This window comes from Nomascus leucogenys, chromosome 17 (assembly GCF_006542625.1).
Source record: "Nomascus leucogenys isolate Asia chromosome 17, Asia_NLE_v1, whole genome shotgun sequence".
NCBI classification, from domain to species: domain Eukaryota; kingdom Metazoa; phylum Chordata; class Mammalia; order Primates; family Hylobatidae; genus Nomascus; species Nomascus leucogenys.
In genome coordinates this window covers 72332832-72350295 of record NC_044397.1, presented here as the reverse complement: position 1 = coordinate 72350295, position 17464 = coordinate 72332832, and the positions used below count along the sequence as shown (strand labels likewise).

Sequence of the window (17464 nt, the reverse complement as noted above, 5' to 3'; positions counted from 1 at the left end):
TGGACCCCTAAGCCACTTTTCTCCTAGGCCTCTGGGCCTATGATGGAAGGGACTGCCCCCAAGACTTCTAAAGTGCCTTCAAGGCCTTTTTCCCATTGTCTTAGATATTAACACTTGGCTCCCTTTAGGTCAGGCTAATCTCCCTATCAAGTGGTTGCTGTGGTTGCTGTGGTTGCTGTGGTTGCTCCACAGCCTGCTGGAATTTCTCTCCTGAAAATGATTTTGTTTCCTGCTACATGGCCTGTGTATTTGTCTGTTTTCATGCTGCTGATAGACACATACCTGAGACTGAGTGATCTATACAGGAAAAAGGATTTAATGGACTTACAGTTCCACATGGCTGGGGAGGCCTCAAAATCATGGTGGAAGGCAAGGAGGAGCAAATTATTTCTTACATGGATGGTAGCAGGCAAAGAGAGAGAGAACTCCTCTTTATAAAATGATCAGGTCTTGTGAGACTTATTCATTATCACGAGAACAGCACAGGAAAGACTTCCCCCCATGATTCAATTATCTCACACTGGGTCTGTCTCACAACACATGGGAATTCAAGATGAGATCTGGGTGAGGATACAGCCTAACCATATCAGCCAGCATGAAAATTTTCCACACTCTTATGCTCTGCTTCCCTTTTAAATATAAGGTCCAGTTTCAGGTCATTTCTTTGCTTGCACATATAAGCATTGGCTGTTCGAATCAACTAGGCCACTTCTGGAACACTTTGCTGCTTAGAAATTTCTACTGCCAGACACCCTAGGTCATCAGTCTTAAGTTCAAACTTCCACAGAGCCTTAGGGCCTGGACAAAATGCAGCCAAGCTCTTTACTAAAGCATAACATGGGGGACTTTACTCCAGTTCCTGATAACTTCATTTCCATCTGAGACCTCATCAGCCTGGACTTCAATATTTCTATCAGCATTTTGGTCACAACCATTTAGCCAGTCTACAAGTTGCAAACTTTCCTTCATCTTCCTGTCTTCTTCTGAAACCTCCAAATTCTTCCAATCTCTGCCCATTACCCAGTTCCAATGCTGGATCCACATTTTTAGGTATCTTTATAGCAAAGCCCCACTCCTCAGTAGTTATTTTGTTTTATGCCATTCTTACATTGCTATAAAAAAAGTACCTGAGGCTGGCTAATTTATAGAGAAAAAAGATTTAATTGGCTCATGGTTCTGCAGGCTTTACATGAAGCATGGTGCTGGCACCGCTTCTGGGGAGCCCTCAGGGAGCTTACACCATGGTGAAAGGTGAAGGAGGAGCCAATGTGTCACATGGTCAGAGCAGGAGCAAGACAGAGACAGAGGTATCACACTCATTTAAACAACCAGATCTCACATGAACTACCAGAGCAAGAACTCACTCTTCACCAAGCGGATAGGGCTAAGCCATTCATGAGGGAGCCACCTCCCACCAGGCCCCCCTCCAACATTGGGGGTTACGTTTCAACATGAGATTTGGAGGGGACAAACATCCAAACCATAACAGAGATGAATGCCAAGACAGCTGGACAAGGTGGGGCAAGCCAGGAACAGGCTTCAGAAACAGCCTAGGCAGGAGGCAGGAAGACAAGGCGGCAAGAAGCAGTGGAGAACAAAGCAGGCTCCTCATTATTCAACTTCCCCTGAGTGCAGCAAAGGGGCATTATTGTCAGCCCCTAACTGATCATTATAACAACTCATACCTGTAAGGGCCATGGTGAGTTAGAGCTGGCAAGATCCTTAACAATACACAGTCTTCTCTTGAAAGAGGAGAAGACTGAGGCCCAGAGAAGTGAGTAAATTTCCCAACAAGTAGAGAGTTGAGACTGGAATCTGGCTTCCCACCGGAGCCCGGTGCTCTTGGAACTAGAGGACGGTCCTCACCTAGTCAGCTAAGGGGAGCCTTGGCACGCTGGCCACCACCAGCCCAGTGATGCTAGGAAAGCTGTAGTGCTTATCTTTCTGTGTGCGCCTCTCTTTGCTCAAATGTAATGTAGAAACAATAATAATGCCTTTCAGGATCTTCTTGTAGAATTAAATTACTTAATATTTTAAAACATAGTGGTGTCATATTTGAGCTCACATTACCCTAAGATTCACCCTACCATCAGGCTGCTACAAGGAATTCAAAGATTCCTGGGTAAAGACCTGATGAAAATGGACACCGGTTAAAAAAAAAAGGAGGGATAATTTGGGGGTGGGGGTGTCATTTATGTTGTCCCCAGGTCCTACCCCTGGAATTACGCAAGGGCCACGATAGTCAGAAATGGATTGTTTCATGGGATGTTCAATGAAACCTCAGTTAAACCATGGGACCATCTTGTCTTATTGCTTAAAACCACTGAAAGCTGAAAGGGTGGGATCTATGGAGCTTCTGGGTAACATCCTCTGAGGACCCTAGGAATGGTGAATGAGGGAGGAAGGGATTAGGGAGAGAAGAATTTAAACTGAGCAGAGCCAGGCAAACTCTCCCCACATGAGCAACTAACAGGAAAACCCAGGTCCCACGTGAAGTACCAAGTTATAAGACCCCAGCAGGCTATGTTGGTTTCCTTTCCCCTTTCTGGACTTACTGATCCATCAAGGCTAAGTAGACCGTTGGCTCTCCCTTTTCCTCTGCTCTCCTGGCTCCCACTACCTCTGCTTTTTTCCGCAACAGATGTATTTTTCAAGGATCCTGCTCCTGGGAAGTACTTCCTCTATCACTTCACTTATCTCACCTGATGCACTATACCTAATCATCAGCTTAATTACCTGCTTCCACCACTGACCAGTTACAATCAGGTATATTCTATCTTCGTCCCTGTGGCATTATCACTCCAAAACAATAGTAGACACTCTTTGCATATTTATTGGATGAATGAATTAATGAACGAATGCTTGGAACTCTTCCTGACATCAAATTCAGGCCCTAGTCCCACACATAAGTAATTGAAAGTCAAAGTGACCATACTGAGCAAGTTCCTGAGCCCTTGCTAGTAAAAACAGGGCCCTTGGAGCAACATTGGTCTTTCTTGGAAGCTTAGTAAAAATACAGACTCTCAGGCTGAATCTAAACTTGCATTTTAACAAGATCCCCAGATGATTCCCACACACTGAAGACTGAGAAGCCCTGTTCTAAGGGGTAACGTCTTCCAGAGAGCTTAGCTGCTTCCAGCGCCCTACCTCAAGGGTCTGATTCAAGGAATGAGATGGAAGGCTGCAAATACAGGCAGATCACTAAGGTCTCTGGCCCTGGGGCTCCATCATCAGTCTACCCTCCACCCCAGATTGGCCTAGAGATCCCCAAGTGTGAGGCAAGGAATCAAGCACTCCCTGAGAGGGTGTCGAGCCCCAGTGCCTCCTGGAGGCCTACAGCTGTGTGGAATCATGCTCTTGGCAGCACCTGGCTGCTATTGTTAGGAGAGAATGAGGAGCTGCGGGGACAGTGGCACTGAACATGCTGACTAAAAGGCGGGGCTCCTATCTGCATTTGGAATGACAGACCAAATTCTATTTGGGAAAGAAGCACAATGGCCCTTTACTACAGGATTTGAATGGCAGGAACCAGCTAAATGGACCAGGAAATGATTAAGAGACAAAAGTCAAGGCATTGTGTGTGCACCACGCTTAGCCCAGCCCTGAAATCCCTATTATAATGGCCACTGTTCCTGTAGCCTCTCATGAGCCCCACCACCCTCCTCAGAAACACTGTGGCTCCTTGGACACACTGCAAGGCCTGTTTGTCTCTCCTCAAGGAAAAGGGTGTAAAGCTACAGCAAACTTTGCCAGGGATTGGGAGGGATGGTGAGGCAGGGAGAGATGAAGGGGCAAAGACAGGTGGGACAGGAGGTGACAGCCATAGACCACAAGCAGATCAGGGAAGGATGCAGACAGCAGAATTTGTAAATGTTGTACTGCATCTTGGAAGAGAGGAGAGAAAGAAGGGGGAAGCGAAATATCACTGCTGTCCCACATCATGGGGCTGGACATCAGGAAGCCCAAGTTCAAAACCCTTACCCCATGTACTGGCTATGTGACTAAGGCATTTTGCTTACGCTTTCTGGATCTCATTTTCCTGGTCTGCAACATGCAGATGCTGATATTAGCCGTATGTGGTAATATGCCAATGAAATTAACCGAAATGAAGCATAAGAAAGTGCTTAGCACAGTTCTTAACACATAAACTGTCAATTCTAGTTCACAAAGAACAAGAAATTGCTTCCTTTGCCTGTCAACTAGTACATACAGCACCGCCCCAGTCCTGCCCATGTCACCCCCTGAGAAAGGCTTAAGGCATGATTCCTCTCAAGATATTAGAGGTTGGTGCAAAAGCTGTTGCAGTTTTTGCCATTACTTTTAATACAACCTAATATTTGTATTTAAGTGGGGTCTTCAAAAGAGTCAATGGCTTCTGTTTCAAAAGAAAGACTCAGAGGGGCGCGGTGGCTCACACCTGTAATCCCAGCACTCCGGGAGGCCAAGGCAGGTGGATCACGAGGTCAGGAGATCGAGACCACGGTGAAACCCCATCTCTACTAAAAATACAAAAAAATTAGCTGGGTGCGGTGGCAGGCACCTATAGTCCCAGCTACTTGGGAGGCTGAGGCAGGAGAATGGCGTGAACCCGGGAGGTGGAGCTTGCAGTGAGCTGAGATCGCGCCACTGCACTCCAGCCCGGGAGACAGAGCTGGACTCCGTCTCAAAAAAAAAAAAAAAAAAGAAAGAAAGAGAGAGAGACTCTCTAATCATGGAAATGGTATCAGGAGGTCCGAGAAGGACCTGGGCTGATATCTTTTGAGTCATGACCGCTATGGGACCACTTTCCTACTCAGCCTCTGTCTGAGACTATTGAATATGATCTGAATCCAGCATTCATTGAGCAAGGTTAGAGAGAAATGCTCTGACAGCAGAAAAAGACTTGGAATGCCAGGAGCTCTGCTGCAGGGCTCCAGCAGTGAGGGCCAGTGGGTGGCAGGAGTCACTGGGGAATCAGGCCTGGGAGAGTCAGGGCTGCAGGTCACATGGCAGAGCCTGAGTTCCCCACACAGACACACAACGTGGGCCTACCCCCCACTTCTGGACAGTAGAGACCCATAACCACTGCTCTGAAGGATTTGGAAAGTTAGAAGGTCTACATTTGGTTCATGAACCACAAGATGGGGCCACCAAGATGACAATCATTCTGATAGCCAAAACGATCTGGATCTCGGCATGGACCATGGAGCCACTGAGCACTGATGAGCCACAATTCTCATGGGGTGGGGCCAGGAAGGTAATGTTCCGACAGGTGGTGGGACTTGGATGCATGGGGGTGTGGGGGTGGCAAGAGCACAGAGCCAAACTGAGGTCAGAATGGTAGCCCTTAGGGCCCCTTATCCAAAACCTGACACAAAGAGGGTGGCCCACTCCTGCCTCCTTGCAGACAGTCTTGAGGAGAGGGCAATGGAAGACAAGAAAAGGGCTTCTAGAGAGAGTGTGGCACCCAGGCCCCAGGTGTTGGGACAAGTGTCACTGCACTATTTGGGGGTGTGGGAAGGGGATGGAGGTCAGGGTCAGAGGCACAGCCTCAGAAAAGCTGGACGGAGCAATAGTGAGTGCCCAGGTAGCAGACTGCACACGCCTGATGAGGACTGGTCCACCCATTCGAGGAGTCCAGGGAGACCAGAGGCAGAGGGGTCAGTTGGCTGAGAGGCGGCCGTCAGGGTAGGATTGGTGACAGATGTGGGAGAACATGTTGGTGCCCATTAGAATCATAAAACTGAAATGGCTGCAGAGTCACTAGAGTAATCCTAAAGCCTCCAGGGAGGCTTTGAGTCAGGTGCTCAAAGATGCTGTCCACATTCAGCTGGAGTGGCCACAATGCCAGTTGTCACTTCAAAACAGACACTCAGAAGAGGCAGCAGGGCCCAGCCCTTAGGAAAGAGTTGGAGAAGATGAATGAAGCAGAGCTGTCACCCAAAATAAAAGGCCATTTGTGGTGGTATTACGTAGAAAGTGAAGACCCGAGGTGGGAGGTAGGCTATATCTTATGAGAATGACCACAGTGAGGTCACACATTCCTTCCTTTTATGCAAATAAGGGAGACCCAGGTCCCTAAACATTTCAATAAGCCTTTCTTCTTTCCCAGGGTCATCCCTCTCCGTCAGCTCCAGGAGGCTGCCCTAACACTCTGCCCTCAAAGAGAGAACTGGAAGAGTACTTGGCCAGGTGTACCTTCCTGGGCTCTTCCAAGGTGACAGCTCTCACCCTGTGCTGCAGGTGGCCCTGTGCCTGGTGCCACTTCTCACTGCTTACGAGGGCACAAGGACACCGGTCGTTCCCAAAATGGGTCACAGCAGGATGGGTTGCATCAGAATCAGCAGGGAGGGCTATAAGAAGGCAGACTTCTTCTTTTTCTTTTTTTTTTTTTTTTTTTTTTTTTTTTTTTCAGAAACAGAGTTTACTCTTGTTGCCCAGGCTGGAGTGCAATGGTGCGACCTTGGCTCACTGCAACCTCCACCTCCAGGGTTCAAGCACTTCTTCTGCCTCAGCCTCCCCAGTTGCTGGGATTACAGGCGCCCACCACCACGCCTGGCTAATTTTTCGTATTTTTAGTAGAGATGGGGTTTCACCATGTTGGCCAGGCTGGTCCCGAACTCCTGACCTCAAATGATCCACCCACCTCAGCCTCCCAAAGTGCTGGGATTTCAGGTGTGAGCCATCGTGCCCAGGAAAGAAGGCAGACTTCTAAACCTAGAAATTCTGATGCAATAACATGTAGGAAAGAGCCCAGGAATTTGCAAAAATGTTTCAACTCCACAGGCAATTGTGACGCACGGCCAAATTTGGAAAATATTGATCTACACAAAACAATACAACTATCCAAATATTAAAAATGACTTCACAAAAAGTAGCTTAGAGTGTGTGTCCAATTTTGTAAATATATAAGCAATATACTTTGTAGTATATAATAAATGTATAACTCCGATTCTGTAAACACACACGCACTCACTCATGCGCATATATCTGAGTTGTAGGATGATAAAGGTTTTTCTTCTTTATTCCTTTCTCAGTTAACTTTCTATAATAAACACATATTCTGTTCATAATGAAAATATGATTTTGTGAGTGCTGGGGAGCAGATGATGACATATTTGGACTCCCAGAGTGGCTTAGCTCAGATTCCCTGTGTGGATTTCCTAGAAACGCAATGCCTCCCAGAGAGGCGTGCTGTCCCCTTCCTTTCTTCTGGCGAGTGTTCGTATGTGTTTGTTTCAATACACTCTTCATTCTGACTAGCAGATTGCATGGCTGGCTTTTGTAAATGAACACTCATTTCACTCTATTAAATTAATATATTGACTTTTTTTCCATAAGAGTTAAGGAAGAGATCAGGGCTGGGGGGCTGGGCATGCATTCGGGATAGGGCTCTAGTCAGCAGGAAATGAAAGAGCTGAGCAAGGAACCTGAGGTTGATATCAACATGGTGGGGAAGAGAGGCTGCTGTGCGGAGGCTCCCCGGTGCTGCAGGTGGCCCTGTGCCTAGTGCCAGGGCTCTCAGTGGGGACCCCAGACCCCTGTCAAGCCAGAGCTGCGTCATGCCAGGGCTGAGTCTGCTGTTGCTCTCCCTGGGGCAGGAGGGGAGAAGACCTGGTGTGAGTCCAGCGGGAGTGCTTCACACTGGTGAAGAACAAGGTTCTGGAGTCAGAAAGAGCTGGATTCAAAATCTGAGTCTGGCACTGAACACTCAGGCATGTTACTGTCCTTCACTAAATCCAGTTTCCCCTCATCTAGTAGGGATGATAACAGTATCTATTCAATGGATTTCTTGATCATGACCATCGTCCAGCTCCCAAGATCCCATCGCCACTCACCCTCCTCAGGATGGAGTGACAGTATGGGCCTGCTCTGAAGACTCAGGGTTGGGGCCGGATGGTTAGAGGAGGTGTTTGCTTTTTTCTCCCCTTCAGCCGTTGAGACAATATTTGTTACGAATACTGAGATTCTTCATTCTCTGCTTCACTTCTGACTGGAAGCAGCCTGAGGGGAAGACTTTTTTGAGAGGCAGAAACTGCTGGGAAGGTCCCTGGCTCTTGAGGGAGACTCACAGGAATCGACACTGAATATTATGGGTCTGGATGTGATGTCTGGAACAGCTGCAGCAAATCACTTCATCCCTCTAAACATCAATTTCCTTTTATGTATTTATTTTGAGATGGTCGTGCTCTGCCTCCCAGGCTGGAGTGCAGTGGCAGAATCTCAGCTCACTGCAACCTCCACCACCTGGGCTCAAGTGATTCTCATGCCTCAGCCTCCTGAGTAGCTAGAATTACAGGCATGCACCACCACATCTGGCTAATTTTTTGTATTTTCAGTAGAGATGGGATTTCACCATGTTGGCCAGGCTGGTCTCGAACTCCTGACCTCAAGTGATCTGCCCCCAACCTCGGCCTCCCAACATGCTGGGATTACAGGCATGAGCCACTGCATCCAGCGAGTTTCCTTTTCTTTCCCACTAGGGATAATAGTGCCTTCTTCACAAGGCTGTTGTGAGAATTAAGTAAGATAGTATTTGTGAGAGACAGTAGCATCATGATTGGCATATAACAGCACCCAGCAAATGTTAGTTTCTTTCCTCTTTTAATAGCCAACCTGCAGGGAGAGTTTAATTCTGGAAATATTTATTGACCACTTATTATGACTTCTGTAATATTCGAACATGAATCATTGACAAGTCAGTCTGAAAACTGGCTGAGAGTCTGCGGGCAGGGGATTTGGAAAGGATGCAGTGGGACGACTCACCCTGGGGAAGAGAGGAATGTGTTTGCTCCTGAGGGAATGAGCCCCTAAGTTCTCTCTGGTGGGGGAAGAAGGCTGGAGCTGGAGGAGGCTGTCTGGGAGGTGGTGTGGCCTCTGACTTGCACTCTCAGCCTTAAGCCAATGGCTCACACGATGCTAGTCTGATTGCATTTTCTGTGAAAATCTGGCAGAACTGAGTTCCACAGGCTGACATGACTGGAACAAGAGGCTCCATTCATGGACTTAGAATAGAACCAACATTAGGGCAAGGGCTCTAGAAGCTTCCAAGGGCGGGGTGCTGGAGCTTTTGAGTCAAGGGCACTTACGTCTCTCACAAGTGAAACGTCAGCAGATCTCTGCTTTACCTATACATTTTACAAGATGCCCTGAGTGCAGCTGTAGAGGGATTTCTCCAGTCAGGGATCCTTGACATGAATGCTCAAAAGATACATTCTTCCTCTACAGTGCAGTCATCAAGGACAGCAGGACAAGCAGATTTATCCTCACCTGAAGTCACAACCAGGATCAGTGTTCCCCAATTCTAGCTCTTCCAATTCCCCAAAGAGGACTTCCTGTAACTACCTTAGGAGAAACACACTAAAGAATAAACATCAGCAACCAGCACAGGTGTGAGTGGAGACATTTGATCCCCAGCCCTGTCACTGTTGAATCTGGGGTGTGTAAAACCTCACGAAGTGGCAGAGGAGAACATGGCGCAGTAAACAACCTGCCCCATGCCCCAACTTACACTGCTGGCAGTAAACAACCCTCACAACTATCTCCTCCACTCATTCCCAGAGATAGTGATATGTTGGTATTAACAACACATCTCTTTAAAAATTCAATTATATTTGCATCTATTTGACAGACTAGAATAATTACTATCTGCTGCTAAGGTTTCCCCTGTAGATGCAAGAAAAAAGTGAACTTACACTTTCTGTCTGTCTGACTGTGGCAGCCCAGATTGAATAGGGAAATACAGAGGGTAGAAATGTAATTATATAAAAGTATTGTGGTCATTTTTTTTAAAGTTCTTATCTTTTGGAGACACATATTGAAATATTTATGAATACAATGATATGATTGTGGGATTAGCTTCAAATAATACAGGATGAGTATGATTTCATTTACATGAAGTACAAAAGCAAAAAGAAAATCACAAACCCATGCTGTTGAGGTGAGGAGAGTGGGGTGGAGGGTGGAGATAGTGACCAGTAGATAGGACGAGGTGGGCATCTGAGATTTACATTTACACAAATGGTTTGGGGTTATGAAAATTCACTGTGCTTTAATTTTATAGCATATGCTTTTCTGTGCCTGTGTATATGTATACATGTGTATGTACGTCATACTTCAATTAACCTTTTTGAAAAATCATAATGTGGGAGGACGGGTAACTGACAGGGGGGTGGGAGTGGGGAGTGACCGAAACAGGATTGTCTGAGTGTTCATTGCTGAAGCTGGGTGGTGGGCAGGCAGGGGGTTATTTTACTAATCTCCTATTTGTGTCAATGCTTGACATTTTTCACAAGAAAAATTTTATGAAAGTATCCCTGGAGGTGGCCGGGCGCGGTGGCTGACGCCTATAATCGCAGCACTTTGGGAGGCCGAGGCAGGAGGATCACGAGGTCAGGAGATCGAGACCGTCCTGGCTAACACAGTGAAACCCCGTCTCCACTAAAAATACAAAAAATTAGCCGGGCATGGTAGCGGGTGCTTGTAGTCCCAGCTACTCAGGAGGCTGAGGCAGGAGAATGGCATGAACCCGGGAGATGGAGCTTGCAGTGAGCCGAGATGGTGCCACTGCACTCCAGCCTGGGCGACAGAGTGAGACTCCGTCTCAAAAAAAAACAAAAGTATCCCTGGAGGTGTTAAGTCTCAGGTATTCTTAAATATTATTAGTTTTTTGAGCCGAGGTCTCTTTCTATAGCCCAGGCTGGAGTGGAAAATGTTAATTTTTTTTTTTTTTTTTTTTTGAGACAGAGTCTCACTGTGTCACCCAGGCTGGAGTGTAGTAGCCCAATGTCGGCTCACTGCAAGTTCTGCCTCCTGGGTTCACGCCATTCTCCTGCCTCGGCCTCCCGAGTAGCTAGGGCTACAGGCGCCCACCACCACGCCCGGCTAATTTTTTGGTTTTGTTTTTTGTTTTTTGTTTTTTTTTTTAGTAGAGACGAGGTTTCACCATGTTAGCCAGGATGGTCTCCATCTACTGACCTTGTGATCTGCCCGCCTCAGCCTCCCAAAGTGCTGGGATTACAGGCATGAGCCACTGCGCTCGGCCGAAAATGTTAATTATTTTAAAACCAAAGGCTCAGTACAACAGGAGTTGAAGCTCTGATGGGTCAGAGAAGAGGATGGGTCATTTGAATATGAGCCAGAGTGCTGAGTGTTTCTGCAAATGTGATTTTTTTTTGCCTACCCTGGTGAAGCCACTTTAAATTAGTAATTGTCATTTAAAAGGGAAACATAGAGATATATGTTAGCATTTGCCAATATTTGTATTTATTTACTAATTTTATTGATTGCTTATTAATATTTCTAGACTTTATATCTGTACTATGTACAAATATAGTATAAACATAATAATGCACATTTGACAAAAGCTTTTAAAGGAAGAGATAAAATATGTAAATAGATATTCTAATGTATTATTTCTACATGCCAATCGATCTTTTTTGGGTGCTTCCAGGGTATATGATTTGGAAAACATAATTTTTCTTTTCACAACAAGAACTCGCAACAAAGAAAAAATAGATTTAAACTACACACACACAAAATCTAAATTCTGCTTTGAATATCATCTATTAGACACCAGGCTTTGCCCTAGGCATATATGAATATCCTTGGCCTTGAGGGGCTGGTAGTCCAATAGGGGAGAAGCCATATAAAAATATAACTTCAATGTGATATGATGATGCCACCAAGATGGAAATGGGAGCAAGGCATCTTCAGAATTCTTCCTGCAGGAAAGAAAACCTGAGAGGAGATTTGAATCTTAACAAAGAACTTGGCATGCAAATAAATGTAAGAAAGATATTCCCAGCTGTTATGGGTTGAATTGTGTCTCCAAAAAGATATGCCAAAATCCTAACCCCGGTACCTGAGAATGTGACCTTATTTGGAAATAGGGTCTTTGCAGATGTAATCAAGTTATGATAAAGTCATTAGGGTGCACCTTAATCCAATATGACTGGTGTCCTTATAAGAGAGGAAGAGTCACAGAGACTCACACAGAAAGGAGAATGCCATGTGAAGACACAGACATACACGGAGTCTCACTCTGTCACCCACGCTGGCGTGCAGTGGCATGATCTCAGCTCACTGCAGCCTTCATCTTCCTGATCAAGCGATTCTCCTGTCCCAGCCTCCCCATTAGCTGGGGCTGCAGGTACCCGCCACCACACCCAGCTAATTTTCCTATTTTTAGTAGAGACAGGGTCTCACCATGTTGGCCAGGCTGGTCTCAAACTCCTGACTTCAAGTGATCTGCCTGCCTCAGCCTCCCAAAGTGCTGGGATTACAGGCGTGAGCCACTGTGCCTGGCGCCAAACCTTAACTTTTTTCTTTTTTTTTTTTTTTTGAGATGGAGTCTCACTCTGTCGCTCAGGCTGGAATGCAGTAGTGCAATCTCGGCTCACTACAACCTCCGCTTCCCGGGTTCAAGCAATTCTCTGCCTCAGCCTCCCCATTAGCTGGGATTACAGGTGCCCGCCACCATGCCCAGCTAATTTTTTGTATTTTTAGTAGAGACGGGGCTTCACCATCTTGGCCAGGCTGGTCTTGAACTCCCGACTTTGTGATCCACCTGCCTCGGTCTCCCAAAGTGCTGGGATTACAGGCATGAGCCACCGTGCCCAGCCTGCCAAACTAACTTTTTTTTTTTTTTTTGAGACGGAGTTTCACTCTTGTTGCCCAGGCTGGAGTGCAATGGAGCAATCTCGGCTCACTGCAACCTCCGCCTCCCGGGTTCAAGCAATTCTCCTGCCTTAGCCTCCCGAGTAGCTGGGATTACAGGCATGCACCACCATGCCCGGCTAATTTTGTATTTTTAGTAGAGATGAGGTTTCTCCATGTTGGTCAGGCTGGTCTCGAACTCCCTACCTCAGGTGATGCACTCGCCTTGGCCTTCCTTAGTGCTGGGATTACAGGTGTGAGCCACCGCACCCGGCCACCACCATACCTTAACTTTTAAACGATCATTCCTAGCTGATTTTATGCAGCCTGCTCATTTCTTCAATATTTTTAATCTCTCTAAAGGAAAAACAGCCAAACCATTTTAAAAACAAAGATCTTTCTCACCTCAACTCTTTCCCTCTTCTCCCCTTCACAAACCTTGTTCCATGCCTTGTCTTCTGATGAACCGCAATTCTCCACTGAACCCAGGCGAGAGTGGTTTGTGCAACTATCACTCCACTGAAGTTGAAACTTCAATCTTTCTAAAGTTCAGAGGCTACTTGTCTCATTGACACATGATAGTAATCCACACTGAACACTTTGTGTGAACACTCTGAACTGGACTTCTGATGTTATACTTCCCTGGTTTTCTTCCTATCTTGGGATTTTCTCAGCCTCTTGCTGATCTCACCTCTAACCATCTCAGATCTTGGCCTTCCTCTATTCACACATGCTGTAGGCAGTCTTGTTCACTACAGTGACTCATATTGATACCCTTCAGCCCAGACCATTACCTGAGAGTCTGCCTTGGATATCCACCTTGGATATGTCAAAGGTCTCAAATTTAACATGTCTGAAGAACCTCTGGCTCTTCTCTACCCCACACCTGCCTGTGGTTCAGGTTCAGTAAGTGGCACCATCTCCCACTGGCTTGCTAAGGTAGAAACTTGAAAGTCAACATCGACTCTTCCCTCTTCTGCACCTCCATGAATTCTGTCAGTCACAAGGCCTGGTAGGTTCTCAAATCTCTTGAATTCATCCTCACTTCTAACACATGAATTGAGCCCATATCATCTGTCACCTGGAGAATTTAATAAATTTCTAAGGGATCTCTTTTTCAAAGTTAACTGCATTATTGAGCTGTAATTCACATTCCATACATTTCACCCATTTAACATGTACAATCCATTGATCTTTAGAGTATTCAGAGTTGTGCACCTATCAATCCATTGTGTAACATTTTCATGACCCCCAAAACCCATACCACTCTCCGTTCCCTCCCCAGATGATCTCTTTGGTGCAGTTCTTTGCTCACACTTTCTCCACACTGCAATCAGATATTTTTCAATAAAATTATAATGTCATGCTTTTGTTTTGAACATTTATTACCCTTGAAATAAAATCTAGGCTATTTTCTGATTTATAAGGCCTTTTGAATCTGGTCTTTGCTTGCTTTTCTGGACTAATTTCCTTCTTTACAATTTACAAACTGACCAAATTGAATGTTTTAGTTACTTTAATGGGCCTTCTTTTCATACAGTTTTTTCTGCCTTAAGCACCATTCCCCATGGACTGGTTAAATCTTAGGTAACCACACATCCTAGTTTATGCTTGTTTTCACTATCACTCTCAAAAGTGTGCCTGTTTGGATGGTAAATGATATGGTAACCCTGGTTAAGTTCAATTTACACTTCATGTAACTTCCTCCAGGAGGCTTTAACAAAAATTCTATCTTGGTTCCTTTTGTTTAAATTTCAAATGTACCTCATATTACTTAACACCAAACTGTATTGTCATTTTGATTGTCTTCACTGCTGTGAGGACAAGGGCTTGTGTCTACCCTATTTACCTCTTTATCTTCAACACCTAACAGTGTGTGGCACATAACAAGCACAGAACTGAACCAAACCTATGTAAAGGAGTGTATAGGTCATGAAGAAAAATTTAGCTTCAGTAAAGTCATTCAGGCAACTATTTTGGAATTGTAATTAGTACTGAAATGTCTCTGACACCACGATGAAAGGATTTGTCAAATAACCATCAAATGAGTTGGAATTAAAAAAAAAAAACTTCCTAACATATAAAAAGGATATAAACAAGTAGAGTTTATCTCATAAATAAAAGATTGCTTTAATATCAGAAAATCACATGCCATACTAACAGAATAAAGGACAAAAATAATAGGATTGTGCCAATAGACACTGATATGGTTTGGCTCTGTGTCCCCACCCAAATCTCATGTGGAATTTTTTTTTTTTTAATAGACGGAGTCTTGCTCTGTCAGCAGGCTGGGGTGCAGTAGGGCAATGTCGGCTCACTGCAACCTCCGCCTCCCGGGTTCAAGCGATTCTCCTGCCTCAGCCTCCCGAGTAGCTGGGACTACAGGCATGTACCACTACGCCTGTGCGCCCGGCTAATTTTTTGTATTTTAGTAGAGACGGGGTTTCACCATGTTGGTCAGACTGATCTCCAACTCCCCATCTCAGGTGATTCGCTCGCCTTGGCCTCCCAAAGTGCTGGGATTACAGGCGGGAGCCACTGCGCCCGGCCTCATGTGGAATTTTTAATCCGCACATGTTAGGGTAGGGAACTGGCGGGAGGTGATTGGATCATGGGGGCAGTTCTCCATGCTGTTCTTGTGATAGTGAGTTCTCACTAGATATGATGGTTTAAAAGTGTGGCACATCCCCCTTTGCACTTGTGCTCGCTCTCTCTCTCTCTCTCTCTCTTTCCTTCTCTCCTTCATCTCTCTCCTCTCTCTCTCTCTCTCTCGTCGCCATGTAAGATATGGCTTGTTTCTCCTTTGCCTTCTGCCATGATTGTAAGTTTCCTGAGGCCTCTCCAGCCACGTGGAACTGTGGGTCAATTAAACATCTTTTCTTTATAAATTGCCTACTCTCAGGTAGCTCTTAATAGCAGTGTGAAAATGGATTAATACATAGAAAAATTATTTGACAAATTAGAGGACCCATTTATGATTACAACTCACCAAATTAGGAAGAGAAAGAAACTTCCTCAACCTGATAAGGAACATCTATGAAAAATCTACAGATAATATGTATAATAGTGAAAGATGGAAAAATTTCCCCCTACCATCAGGAGCTAAACAAAGATATCAGCTTTCACCACCTCTATTCACAATTGTACTGGAAGTCCTAACTGAGGCAATAAGACAAGAAAAAGAAAAAATTTAACCCTTAATAGTTTAAGGAAAAATGAAAAGGCATATGGCTTTCAAGGAGTCTCAAAAAAACAAAACAAAAACTCTAGAAATAATAACTTAGCCAGGTTAGAAGATAAAGACCACTATAAGCCAAGCTTGGTGGCTCATGCCTGCAGTCCCAGCTACTCAGGAGGCTGAGTTGGGAGGGTCACTTAAGCCCTGGAGTTCAAGGCTAGCCTGGGCAACAGAGCAAGACCTCATCTCTGAAAAAAAAAAAGTTAATAAACAACTGCACTGTATGTACTATCAACTATTAAAAAACATTTTTTTTTGAAACAAGGTCTCACTCTGTCACCCAAGCTGGAGTGCAGTGGTGCCATCGTGGTTCACTGCAGCCTTAACCTCCCAGACTCAATCAATCCTCCCACTGCAGCCTCCTGAGTACCTGAGACGGCAGGCACAAGCTACCATGCCCGGCTAATTTTCATAGTTTTTGTAGAGATGGGGTTTTGCCATGTTGCCCAGGCTGGTCTCAAACTCCTGGGCTCAAGCAATTTGCCCACTTGGTCTCCCAAAGTGCTGGGATTATGTTACTGTGCCCAGCCATAAAAAAATTAACAGTGTCATTAAGGAAAACCATTTAGTAATAAATTCAATAAGAGATGTATAAGAACTGTACACTATATAACATTGCTGAGAGAGATTTAAAAAGATCTGAGGAGAGAAACATACCATGTTCATAGTTTGGAGGAGTTGATATTGGTAAGTTGGTAATTCTCTCCAAATTGGTCTGCAGATTTAATGCAATTGTTATCAAACCACCACTATGCTTTTTTTTCTTTTTTTGCAGAAATGGATGGGCTGATTATAACATTTATGTGGAAAAGCAAAGGTCCTACAATAGTCAAAACAATTTTTACAAAAAGAACAAAGGAGACTTACTCTAAACTATTCCAAAGTTTTATTATAAATAAAGATAACATGGTACTGCATAAGGATAGACATAGATCAATGGGATATAATTGAATCCAGAAAGATCCTCACATACATATGTATAGTATATATATATATATATATATATTTTTTTTTTTTTTTTTTTGAGATGGAGTCTTGCTCTGCCGCACAGGCTGGAGTGCAGTGGTGCTATCTTGGCTCACTGAATCCTCTGTCTCCCAGGTTCAAGTGATTCTCCTGCCTCAGCCCCCCAAGTAGCTGGGATTACAGGTGTGAACACCCAGCTAATTTTTGTATTTTTAGTAGAGACAGGGTTTCACCATGTTGGCTGGTCTGGTCTCAAACTCCTGACCTCAAGTGATCCGCCTGCCTCTGCTTCCCAAAGTGCTGGGATTACAGACTTGAACCACAGTGCCTGGCCTGTATAGTTGTGGGTGGCAAGCCACCTAGATGCCGAGGCAAGAGACTGAGGGCACAAGCTGTTCCAGTATAATAAAATATATAAAACAACAAGAGTTATACTAGATCTAGATCATAGACATGATTATATATGAATATCATTAATCATTAGTGTATAGCAATTACTCTTTATTCCAATATTATAATAATCCTCACTCTATAATCATAACCTAGGAAAAACCAGGCCATACAGAGATAGGAGCTGAGGGGACATAGTGAGAAGTGACCAGAAGACGAGAGTGCGAGCCTCTG

The 17464-nt window shown here is 44.9% G+C and overlaps 1 protein-coding gene and 1 non-coding gene across 2 annotated transcripts in view; both read left to right on the top strand.

The window, feature by feature from the left end:
• The first annotated feature begins 5792 nt into the window (after positions 1-5792).
• The window catches only part of LOC100606653 (probable C-mannosyltransferase DPY19L1), a 48927-nt gene continuing 37255 nt past the window's right edge, over positions 5793-17464 (top strand). Inside the window, exon 1 of the mRNA XM_030795621.1 lies at positions 5793-5978. Coding sequence (XP_030651481.1) covers positions 5793-5978 — 186 coding nt within the window. The remainder of the gene's footprint in view (positions 5979-17464) is intronic.
• LOC115831045 lies at positions 9594-9726 on the top strand. The gene has a single exon (XR_004026593.1). It is a non-coding gene; the product is annotated as a small nucleolar RNA SNORA31 (small nucleolar RNA).